The following is a 12838-nucleotide window of genomic DNA, read 5'->3' as shown; positions in this document are numbered from 1 at the left end:
GCTGTTGCAAAACTGCAACTCCCAGCATGCCCGGACAGCCGTAGGCTGTCCGGACATGCTTGGAATTGTAGTTTTGCAACAGCTGGAGGCACCCTGTTAGGGAAACACTGCAGTAATGAGTCCCTTTCCCTAATAAATGTCTATTTAGAACAAGTAATACATGTTCCAGACCTATTCAGAGCATCCACACTATGTACCAAAACTGTCCAATAGGATTTATAAGAAAAGGAGTGATTCCTTGGCTGTTTTTTCTACCTGTCCACTTGCTGGGGGGGGGGGGGGGTGTTGTCAGAGACGTGAGGTCTTCCAATAGGTGGAGACTCAAAAGGTTGGGACACTCTTCAGGACTATGGCGTCTAAAAAAATAAAATAAAAAGTCCTAAATATCTTAAAGGGTTACTCTCATTAAAACTAATTTTTGCTATTGCACTCCTGGAGCAACAGCTGCAGGCACTATGGTTGGGAAACACTGTTCTAGATGCTAACTTTCAATTAGCCAGACTTTAAAGCGACCTGTGTCTGAGACTGGAAATCCTTTCAGATTAGTCTAGTACTGCAAAAATATTAGAGTAAATACCAAAAGGTTTTAAAATATTGTGGCAATTATTGGGGAAGGTTCGACACATCCGGTTTCTCTATTTTACTCGGCTGTACCTGTGAAATATTCAGGACTGAGAAGAGGACTTGGAATGTGATCAAGGTTTTAGTATTCTGCCCGGCATCCCAGGTACGGTGATCTGTTTTGGCGTTTGCCTTCCTGCATTTTACTGATGTCTTAACCTGTTGGGGACAAAGGGCGTATGGATACGCCCTTGCGTCCTGGTTAGTACATGCTGGGAGTTGTAGTTTTGCAACAGCTGGAGGCACACTGAGTTGGGTAACAGAACCTAACTGAAGGTTTTCCAACCAGTGTGCCTCCAGCTGTTGCAAAAGTACAACTCTTAGCATGCATGGTATGTCAGTACATGCTGGGAGTTGTGGTTTTGAAACAGCTGGAGGTTTGCCCCCACATGTGAACATACAGGGTACATTCACACGGGCAGGTTTACAGTAAGTTTCCTGCTTCAAGTTTGGTCTGCGGCAACTCAAACTCCTGGCGGGAAACTCACCGTAACCCACCAGTGTGAATGTACCCTTAAAAACACTACACTACACTAACACATAATAAAGGGCAAAACACGACATATACACCCCTTACACTGCCCCCCCCCCCCCCAATAAAAATGAAAAACGTATTGTACGGCAGTGTTTCCAAAACGGAGCCTCCAGCTGTTGCAAAACAACAACTTCCAGCATTTCTGGACAGCCACTGACTGTCAAGGCATGCTAGGAGTTAAAGGGAACCAATCATCAGATTTTACCCTATATAACGCTTGGCAAAGCGTTTTATATAGGGTAAAATCGTTATTTTGACCATTCCCGGGGGATGCTCCTGCCCCCATTGATGGTGAAGATATGAAGTTATAAACTAGTCAACACCGCCGCCGTAAGTAGTCACCTGGGCGGGGAGCATTATATAGGGTAAAATCTGATGATTGGTTCCCTTTAAGCAACAGCTGGAGGCACCCTGTTTGGGAATCACTGGCGTAGAATACCTCTATGTCCACCCCTATGCAATTCCTAATTTAGTCCTCAAATGTGCATGGCACTCTCTCATTGTGGAGCCCTGTCGTATTTCAAGGAAACAGTTTAGGGTCACATATGGGGTATTTCCGTAATCGGGAGAAATTGCACTACAAATTTTGGGGGGCTTTTTCTCCTTTTACCCCTTATGAAAAGGAAAAGTTGGCAGCTACACCAGCCTGTTAGTGTAAACACTTTTTTACTTTTTTTTTTTTTTTTTTTTTACACTAACATGCTGGTGTTGCCCCATACTTTTTATAGACTAAAAAAAGATTAGTAACGCAATTTCTCCGGAGTACGGAAATACCCCATATGTGGGCGTAAAATGCTCTGCGGACGCACAACAAGGCTCAGGAGTGAGAGCGCACCATGTACATTTGAGGCCTAAATTGGTGATTTGCACAGGGGTGGCTGATTTTACAGTGGTTCTGACATAAACGCAAAAACATAAATACCCACATGTGACCCCATTTTGGAAACTACACCCCCCACGGAACGTAACAAGGGGTATAGTGAGCCTGAACACCCCACAGGTGTTTGACGAATTTTCATTAAATTTGGATGGGAAAATGAAAAAAAAAGTTTTCACTAAAATGCTGGTGTTACCCAAAATTTTTCATTTTCACAAGGGAAAATAGGAAAAAAGCCCCCCAAAATTTGTAACCCAATTTCTTCTGAGTAAGAACATACCCCATATGTGGATGTCAAGTGCTCTGCGGGCGAACTACAATGCTCAGAAGAGAAGGAGCGCCATTGGGATTTTGAAGAGAAAATGTGTCCGGAATTGAAGGCCACATGAGTTTACAAAGCCCCCATAGTGCCAGAACAATGGACCCCCCCCCCCCCACATGTGACCCCATTTTGGAAACTACACCCCTCATGTAGTGTATTAAGGGGTACAGTGAGCATTTACGCCTCACATGTGTCTGACAGATTTTTGGAACAGTGGTCCGTGAAAATGAAAAATGTAACTTTAATTTTTAAAGTCAAACGCCAGTGGGGTGTAAATACTCACTGCACCCCTTATTAAATTCTTTTGAGGGGTGTAATTTCCAAAATGGGGTCACATGTGGGGGGGGGAACCACTGTTCTGGCACCACGGGGGGCTTTGTAAACGCACATGGCCCCTTACTACCATTCCAAACGGATTCTCTTTCCAAAAGCTCAATGGCGCTCCTCCTCTTCTGAGCATTGTAGTTCGCCCGCAGAGCATTTTACGTCCTAACATGGGGTATTTTCATACTCAGAAGAGATGGGGTTACAAATTTTGGGGGGCATTCTCTCCCATAACCCTTTGTAAAAATTGTAAATTTGGGGAAGAAACTGCACTTTAGTGAAAAAATTTTTTTTTCATTTACACATCCAATTTTAACGAAAAGTTGTCAAACACCTGCGTGGTATTAAGGCTCACTGGACCCCTTGTTACATGCCTTGAGGGGTGTAGTTTCCAAAATGGTATGCCATGTGGGGTTTTCTGCTGTTCTGGCACCATAGGGGCTTCCTAAATGTGATATGCCCCCCAAAAAACATTTCAGCAAAATTAACTCTCCAAAATCCCATTGTTGCTCCTTCCCTTCTGAGCCCTCTACTGCGCCCGCCGAACACTTGACATACACATATGAGGTATTTGCTTACTCGAGAGAAATTGGGCTTCAAATTTTGGGGGGCTTTTTCTCCTATTACCACGTGTAAAAATTCAAAAACTGGGTCTACAAGAACATGCGAGTGTAAAAAATGAAGATTTTGAATTTTCTCCTTCACTTTGCTGCTATTCCTGTGAAACACCTAAAGGGTTAACAAACTTACTGAATGTCATTTTGGATACTTTGGGGGGTCAGTTTTTAAAATTGGGTCATTTGTGGGGTATTTCTAATAGGAAGGCCCTTCAAATCCACTTCAAACCTGAACTGGTCCCTGAAAAATTCCGATTTTGAAAATGTTGTGAAAAATTGGAAAATTGCTGCTGAACTTTGAAGCCCTCTGATGTCTTCCAAAAGTAAAAACATGTCAACTTTATGATGCAAATATAAAGTAGACATATTGTATTTGTGAATCAATATATAATTAATTTGGAATGTCTATTTTCCTTACAAGCAGAGAGCTTCAAAGTTAGAAAAATGCCAAATTTTCAAATTTGGGAATTTTTAACCAAGAAATGATGCAAGTATCGACAAAAATTTACCACTACCATAAAGTAGAATATGTCACGAAAAAACAGTCTTGAAATAAAATTTATAAGTAAAAGCATCCCAGAGTTATTAATGCTTAAAGTGACAGTGGTCAGAATTGCAAAAAATGCTCCCGTCCTTAGGGTCATAATGGGCTCCGTCCCCAAGGGGTTAATTGAGATTTACATGCAGTAGATTTGTTTTTGAAAGTTCCTTTGGAACAATAGTTATAATTTGTGTTTTTGTACATTTTTCCTGATAAAGCTGTACTTTAAAATTGTAGAAAACAATTGAAATATTGGTACTGCGCATGTCCAAAAAGAAAAATAGTCTCTAAAGCGAATGTCACCTAGATTGATGATATTTATTATTAATAGATCCAAATACCAAAACACAGGAGAGAGCACAGAGGAGTCCTATCATACAGGAGAGAGCACAGAAGAGTCCTATCAGACAGAAGAGAGCACAGAGGAGTACTATCAGACAGGAGAGAGTATAGAGGAGTGCTATCAGACAGGAGAGAGTATAGAGGAGTGCTATCAGACAGGAGAGAGTATAGAGGAGTGCTATCAGACAGGAGAGAGCGCAGAGGAGTCCTATCAGACAGGAGAGAGCACAGAGGAGTGCTATCAGACAGGAGTGAGCATAGAGGAGTACTGTCAGACAGGAGAGATCACAGAGGAGTGCTATCAGACATTAGAGAGCACAGAGGAGCGATATTAGACAGGAGAGAGTACAGGGGAGTATTAGCTCACCTTCACTTAGGGTGTATGCACACCTCGTTTTTGCTATACAGTTCCTATATGCGGTTTCAGGTTAAAAACCGCACGGAACGTATGGAAAACCGTATGCATTGACTTAACGTTGTAAACCATATGTTACACGCATCATCCGGTTTAGTCCGTTTTGCATCTTATACGGTTTTGTCCAAATTTTTTTTTTTTTTTTACTCGTACCCATAGTAACCATAGTCTACCACGTTTTTTGGTCCGGGAGAAAAACCGAATTAAACCGTATACGTTTTTGTTCTTTAACATGGGAGTCAATGGGAACCGTATGTGATAACGGTTCCATCCGGGTTTCACCAAACGGTTTTTGACTTTGCACATTTTTTTTTCTTGGAATTTCAATCAAACAAGTGAAACTTTATTAAAATGGAATGAAAAGTTAAAAACTTATACATATTTTTTCTTAAACTGATGCAACCGGACATCATTTTTCAAACCTTTTACAGTTTTTAACCGTATACAGGTTGAAATTTGTACACACGTTTTGATACAGTTTAGTCAGGTTTTGAGGAATCAGTTTTTCATCAAAAACCTGATACGGGAACTGTATTGCAAAAACGTGGTGTGCATGCACCCTTACTAGACTTTGTCCATGCCTGTGCTTCAACTTGGACACAGCTATGATTTCTTTAAGAAAGAAAATAACATTTTCTTATGAAGTATATTAGAAAAGTTAATGTTTTGCCAAGATGTACAACATATAAAAAGTTTGTATCGGACAGGGCCCATTTAACCTGGTAATGTCAATAAACCACACAGACTATTTTCCATTCTATTTGTTCATTACCTTTTTATTCATGTGTGATCTGTGTTTTAGTATGTAGGCCATCATTTCAGTGTTCCTAGAATACAGACGGTAAGAACTGCCACCTAATAGTGAGCTGACCTTAATGGTAAGAGTAAGTCTGTTATATTTGGACTTAAAATGTATAACCATTTTGATCTGTTCTTTCTTTAGGTATCTTGCAATATATTTAGGACCCTCCCTCCGAGCGACAGCAACGAGTTTGATCCTGAAGAAGATGAACCCACCCTGGAGGCCTCGTGGCCACACTTACAGGTAGGTCTGCCCTTTGCTGTCTTTGGAAAGGTATTGCACATAAATGCACAGCGAGGTGCATTGCTTTGGATAGTGGTTTGTCAGGTTCTAGTGCATAAGTGTGAGGTAAAAATAGAACAGGAGCTTCCACTCCCAGTATATATTCAGCTGCGGAAAAGCTCCTTGTACGGCCTCAGTCTTTAATCTAAACATTATATGTCTCACAAGCTGAGTTCTTGACAAGAAGACAAGTGAAATTCGCTCATATAAAGTGTCAAAGAGAGGTCCTTTATTGTGGCTCCATTTATGGAATTATAGAAGACAATATAGAAGGCAAATGGAACAAAATGTGACCATAAAAAAACACTTCTAGCATTGGGTTTTTAGATTTTTTGCTGCCTGAGACATTACATCAGCCATAGAAGTAGGATTCACAGTATATACTTATTAATCATTCTTTAGAGCTGTGATGTCCATCTTGCGTTCCCCAGATGTTGCAAAACTACAATTTCGGCATACTGAGAGTTGTAGTTTTGCAACAGCTGGAGGACCTCAGGTTTAATGCCTTTTATTTTAGAACTGGTGCCTGTATCAAATATTTCCATATGGACTCATAGGCAGCGCTTCTGGGCGAATGCCTTCTCCTGCTTAATATGGCATGCAATCAATACAGAAGGAATAAATCTTCATGTGCCTCTGACATTACTCTATGGAGCCATAGTAGGCCATGGTTGCCATATTACTGGTCCATACCATGTATCCATAATATGGTTGTGTGCATTAGCCTTGCTTCCAATGAATGAGATTTATAATCAGCTTCTGTAATCCATTAGAGTATTCACTATAATGTACCGGTCTATTTCCACCTTAGGTATTTTCACCTTAGATATTTATGACATATCCAGGTTTGTAAATGTACATAATGCCATAAATGTCTGATGGGTCCTGTGTGTCTACATTGAGAGTCCCAATTGGCAAGATTGGCCTTGATTTGAAGACAAGTGTTACTATCAGGAGATCCCACTAACTGCTTGTTTATCCTCTGTTTTCTTCCAGCTTGTATATGAATTTTTCATACGATTTTTGGAAAGCCAAGAATTTCAGCCCAGTATTGCCAAAAAGTACATAGATCAAAAATTTGTATTACAGGTAAGAATATTTTCCTTTATTTGCTTTATGAAGGATGCATAAAATGATTCTGTGGTTTCATATAAGTAGGATGCCATTCACCACTTACCATTCTGTGTCCTAGAAGTAAATCATTGCAGCCATTAACTGAATTCGAGCCATCGTAATAGTACACTGCGGTGATGATGTGGACAGAGCCCCTGTGCCCCAGCCATTGTTGCAGTTCCCAGTCATATTATGACCCCCAACACATGACATACAGTTGACACCCCAATCTTAACTGTTAACAGAGAATTCATTGTCTCTGCTGACTGTGGTATGTAAGGGGTTAGACAGCGGGAGTGGGTGACCGAGAGGCTTCCTCAACCTTATTATGGGCTTTTCAGGTATTTCTTGGCAGTTTGTCTACCATCTTTATACACCTATTAGGGCCTGCCAGAGTGAATTTCTAATAGAATGCCTTCAGTTTTAGGCTACTTTCACATCTGCTTCAGAGGCTCTGTTCGGAGCCTCTGTAAAAGATTTTGTTCAGTGCCTAAAAATGGAGCCCACCAGTCTGACACCAATGGTGCCCGACAGACCACATTGACTTTTTAATAAAGTTTGTCTGGTTTCCGTCTAGTGTCTGTCATTTTACTGAAAAATACTAGAAATGCTGCTCCCTATGGGTTTTTTTGCCTGGCTGTTTGTACAGATTCTGCAACACAGGCCCTGAAGTGAGCCTCCAATACAGATGTGAACCTAGGCTTACACTGTCCAACACTGCTCAACTCTAGATTGACACCAAATGCCATTCCCCAGATCAACCTTCAAGGAGTTATCACAACTTACCACCTATCCACAGGATAATTGATAAGTATTTGATGGGTGGTGGAACGACCCCTGATCTCCCTATCGATCACAAGAACGAGGGTCCCTAGTCCTTCTGTGTAACTGAAGCTGTGGTCAAGTTTACTTTCTAGGGCAGTGTTTCCCAACCAGGTTGCCTCCAGCTGTTGCAAAACTACAACTCCCAGCTGGAGGCACACTGGTTGGTAAACACTGTTCTAGGGACTGAAGTGGATAGCTAACTCCAAAAAAAAAAAAAAAAAAAAATATATATATATATATATATATATAATCGTAGTAATATGCAGCACACCAAAATCAAGTGCAAAGTGCTTTTTATTCCATGAGGTACAAAAGCGACGTTTCGCCGGCCTCACGCCAGCATTCTCCTCGAGAATGCTGGCGTGAGGCCGGCGAAACGTCGCTTTTGTACCTCATGGAATAAAAAGCACTTTGCACTTGATTTTGGTGTGCTGCATATTACTACGATTATTATTAAGGAACCAGTGGACCGTGGCTCCAGCATGCGTGCACCCTACCTACATCTCTTCAATTACCTCGATGTGCTGCTTATTTTGGGATTTTATATATATATATATATATATATATATATATATATATATATATATATATATATAATATTTTCATTCTCGGGAATGTGGAATTCCTATCGCCCGGGACATGCAGCTACTGGGGCATCGGGCAGGTGAATTTTTTCGTCCCTTAGCCCGGCTTCGGGCAAGCAGGGCCAGATCTGACAAGCACGGCGGAGCCCAGCTCCGGACTCGTGCCCGCTTTATACTCTGCAGCCTGCCAGCTGTTCTCAGTAGCTGGGGGCCGCTGCTAATAGCCAGCATGCGGCTGGCTATTAACACTTTAGATCTCTGCTGTCAAAGCTGACAGCGGCGTCTAAAGAGACATGTGAATGCTCGCCTGATCGTTGGGGGGGGGGGGGGGGGGGGGGATCCACTAAAGATGTATCCGGGGGGCTTACCTATGCTTCCCTGCTGTGCTGTGGCTCTGTCATTGATAGTGCCTGGCTGGACTAGGCTCTATCAATGGATCGCAGAGCACACAGATCAATGGAGTTCAGTAGATCTCTATTGATCTGTATGAGGAATCTGATTCCTCCTAAAAGTCTAATAAAGTGTTTTAATAAAAGTTTAAAAGACACACATTAACCTGTTCCATGTTAAAAGTTCAAATCAATATTTATCCCAGAAAAAAAAAGTTAAAAAGCTATTAAAAAGTCAGATCAATACCAAAATGGTACCAATACAAAAAACAGATTATGGCGAAAAAAAATTAGCCCTCATGCAGCCTGGTATATGGAAAAAAAAGCTAAAGGGGTCAAAAAATGGCAATAAAAAAAAAATCGAAAACCGATTTTATATATAATTTTTTTCTTTTTTTGGGTTCGGAGAATAGGTTATTGAAAAATTATAAGATATCATTATAGTAGGTAGTTATGGCTATTATGGGGCGAGGAGGAAAAAACGAGAGTGTAAAAACAAAAATTGGCCCGGACAAGTGGATCGTCATGAGGGACAAGTAGATTTGGCTCCGTTTTAGTCCCGTGGACAAGTAGTCTTTTATTAAGTTTCCACACCCGTGTGTGTGTGTGTGTGTGTGTGTGTGTATATATTTATATAATGTATTGTATTATATACATACAGTCATGGCCGTAAATGTTGGCACCCCTGAAATTTTTCAAGAAAATTAAGTATTTCTCATAGGAAAGGATTGCAGTAACACATGTTTTGCTATACACATGTTTATTCCCTTTGTGTGTATTGGAACTAAACCAAAAAAGGAGAAAAAAAGAGCAAACTGGACATAATGTCACACCAAACTCCAAAAATGGGCTGGACAAAATTTATTTGAGGCACACCCTTTGGAAAAAAAAATAACTGAAATCAGTGGCTTCCTATAACCATCAATAAGCTTCTTACACCTCTCAGCCGGAATGTTGGACCACTCTTCGTTAGCAAACTGCTCCAGGTCTCTCTTATTGGAAGGGTGCCTTTTGCCAACAGCAATTTTAAGATCTCTCTACAGGTGTTCAATGGGATTCAGATCTGGACTCATTGATGCCACTTCGGAACTCTCCAGTGCTTTGTTGCCATCCATTGCTGGGTGCTTTTTGATGTATGTTTGGGGTCATTTTCCTGCTGGAAGACCCAAGATCTCTGACGCAAACCCAGCTTTCTGACACTGAGCTGTACAGTGCTACCCAAAATCCGTTGGTAATCCTCAGATTTCATGATGCCTTGCACACATTCAAGGCACCCAGTGCCAGAGGCAGCAAAACAACCCCAAAACATCATTGAATCTCCTCCATATTTCACTGTAGGTACTGTGTTCTTTTCTTTGTAGGCCTCCGTTTTCGGTAAACAGTAGAATGATGTGCTTTACCAAAAAGCTCCGTCTTGGTCTCGTCCATCCACAAGACTTTTTCCCTGAAGGATTTTGGCTTACTCAAGTTAATTTTGGCAAAATTTAGTCTTTCTTTTTTATGTCTCTTTGTCAGCAGTGGGGTCCTCCTGGGTCTCCTGCCATAGTGTTTCATTTCATTTAAATGTCGATGGATAGTTTGCGCTGACACTGATGCTCCCTGAGCCAGCAGGAAAGCTTAAATATCTTTGGAACTTGTTTGGGGCTGCTTATCCACCATCCAGACTATCCTGCATTGATGCCTTTCATCAATTTTTCTCTTCCGTCCATGCCCAGGGAGATTAGCTACAGTGCCATGGGTTGCAAACTTCTTGATAATGTTGCGCACTGTGGACAAAGGCTGGAGATGGACTTGTAATCTTGGGATTGTTGATATTTTTCCACTATTTTGATTCTCTAGTCCTCAGAAAGTTCTCTTCTTCTCGTTCTGTTGTCCATGCTTAGTGTGGCACACACAGACACACAATGCAAAGACTAAGTGAACTTCTCTCCTTTTTATCTCTCCTTCAGGTGTGATTTTTATATTGTCCACACCTGTTACTTGCCCCAGGTGAGTTTAAAGGAGCATCACATGCTTGAAACAATCTTTTTTCCACAATTTTGAAAGGGTGTGACATTATGTCCAATTTGCTTTTTTTCCTCCCTATTTTGGCTTAGTTCCAATACACACAAAGGGAATAAACATGTGTACAGCAAAACATGTGTTACTGCAATCCTTTTCTGTGAGAAATTCTTCATTCTCTAGAAAAATTTCAGGGGTGCCAACATTTACGGCTATGACTGTATGTGTGTGTGTGTGTGTGTGTGTATGTATATATATATATATATATATATATATATATATATATATATATATATATATATATATATATATAGTGTGTATAGATATATAATATATACAATGAAGGCGACTGCAGCACACCAATTCAAAGTGCAGAAAAGTGATTTATTCCAGAAAATACAGGCGACGTTCCTGTGGCCTCACACCACCATTTTCAAGCAACATTTGAGTGATTCAGAGAGCTTTAAATAGTTACACATACATGCAAGCTCATTAATAATAGTTAACAGTAAAAGTACAATAAGTGTAAAATAAAACCAATATGTAAACATCAGTGAATGGTATAAGATGCCAGCAGGCAATATAAACATATACCTATAATTGTGTATGCCAGTAAAGTGATAATAGTGCATTAAAAAATATTTATCATAGATTAAAAACCATGAAAATCAGGTGGTATGAATTATTGATTGCATAAACAATAAGGGCAGAGCTTACCCGACAGAGGATCTGTGTACATCGCCATAACGGCGGCGTGCAGTGGCGTCCACGCTGCCTCCCGTTTCCGGGATTGTGTTTTGACCTATCTCAGGCACAGTGTGAAGTGTCCTAGACCCACGTGGTTCGCGTGTAAATGTATTGTATATACAGCCATTGGATCCAGGACCGGGATCCCTGAGACTTCCTGCACCCATCTACTACTTTGCTGACTTGGGAGTGCTGCTCTACATTTGTTGTTAGATATATAAAATAGATATTAGGGATCGACCGATTATCGGTTTGGTGATATCATTGGCCGATATTCACGATTTTGGACGGTATCGGCAATTACCTTGCCGATAATACGATAATGCCCCACCACACCCCCCACCACCGCCCCACACCGCAGAAGCCGCTGCAATTCATTGATTTAAAGCGCCCGCTTTAAATCAATGATCTGCAGCTGTCTAGCTGGGGGGTTGGGATAAATAGCCGATAACTTATACCGGAATATCGGTATAAGTTATCGGTTATCGGCTATCGGCCCTAACCTCCACAGAGTATCGGTATTGGCCCTAAAAAATGTATATCGGTCGATCCCTAATAGATATATATAATATATGGCCAGTTATTGTAAGTGATGGTAGTCCTAGTGGTCAGATACCCGACGATCAAATACATATCACCTTTCCTCTGTATAAAGAGATAAATTGTAATCTGGGAATATTCACTTTTTTTTTTATTAGGTAAAAAGATTCTTTGTAGTTTAGATTAAACTGTATGCAGCAAAATACTCTTGGTTCCTGAGTTGTGGATCGTCTGACTTGTATTTGACAATTTTAAATGCCATAAATCCAGTCCTAATTCCTCTTCCGTCTAAACATGAGTGTTATGAGATTGTTCCTGTCTCCAGGACTGTGCTCAGTGTCAACTTGGAGATAGCAATCGCAGAATATCAGGCAGGTTACATGGGCCGTCTCCTGCCAAGCCGGTTGAGTTTGTTGGAGTCCTAGAGTAAGAACTTTGTTGCTAGGAGACCAGCACTTTGGAATCTCGTGGAGTCTTTCGGAGTTACTGGCGCTCTCTCTAGTATCCACTTTTCCTTAGCTGGATATAATAAGCATGTAAATTATGCAAACAGTTCACCGTAGAGCCCATAAATAACCGCTCCAATGTATTTTTATAGTGTTGTGGGCTGCGGAGCTAAGTGCCTTTTAGATCGGTTTCTAAGCCTCATTTACATGCACTGTACAGATTCCAGAATCTACACGATCAGAGTACAATGCACTGTCTGCACCTTCCACCATGGAAATTGTCGGTGCAAGATGTGTGTAGATTCTGACAAAAGTGCCACATTGTGAGTGCTACTCTGGGCTATAATGGTGTATTCGCACAAGTCATATTTGTGTCAAAAAAATTTTGAAGGGGTATTCCAAGGAAAAAACTTAATTTTTTTAATATCAACTGGCTCCAGAAAGTTAATCAGATTTGTAAATTACTTCTATTAAAAAAAATTGTAATCCTTCCAGTAGTTATCAGCTGCTGGAGT

General features: G+C 40.8%; 1 protein-coding gene across 3 annotated transcripts in view; it reads left to right on the top strand.

The window, feature by feature from the left end:
- The window catches only part of PPP2R5E (protein phosphatase 2 regulatory subunit B'epsilon), a 132188-nt gene that overhangs the window by 78129 nt on the left and 41221 nt on the right, over positions 1–12838 (top strand). For all 3 annotated transcript variants that reach the window (XM_056545491.1, XM_056545492.1, XM_056545490.1), the window contains exons 4-5: positions 5538–5639; positions 6675–6767. In XM_056545491.1, coding sequence (XP_056401466.1) covers positions 5538–5639; positions 6675–6767 — 195 coding nt within the window. The remainder of the gene's footprint in view (positions 1–5537; positions 5640–6674; positions 6768–12838) is intronic.

This window comes from Hyla sarda, chromosome 11 (assembly GCF_029499605.1).
Source record: "Hyla sarda isolate aHylSar1 chromosome 11, aHylSar1.hap1, whole genome shotgun sequence".
Lineage (NCBI taxonomy): Eukaryota > Metazoa > Chordata > Amphibia > Anura > Hylidae > Hyla > Hyla sarda.
Note: the sequence above shows the minus strand (reverse complement) of the source record. Positions and strands in the feature narration are given on the sequence as shown.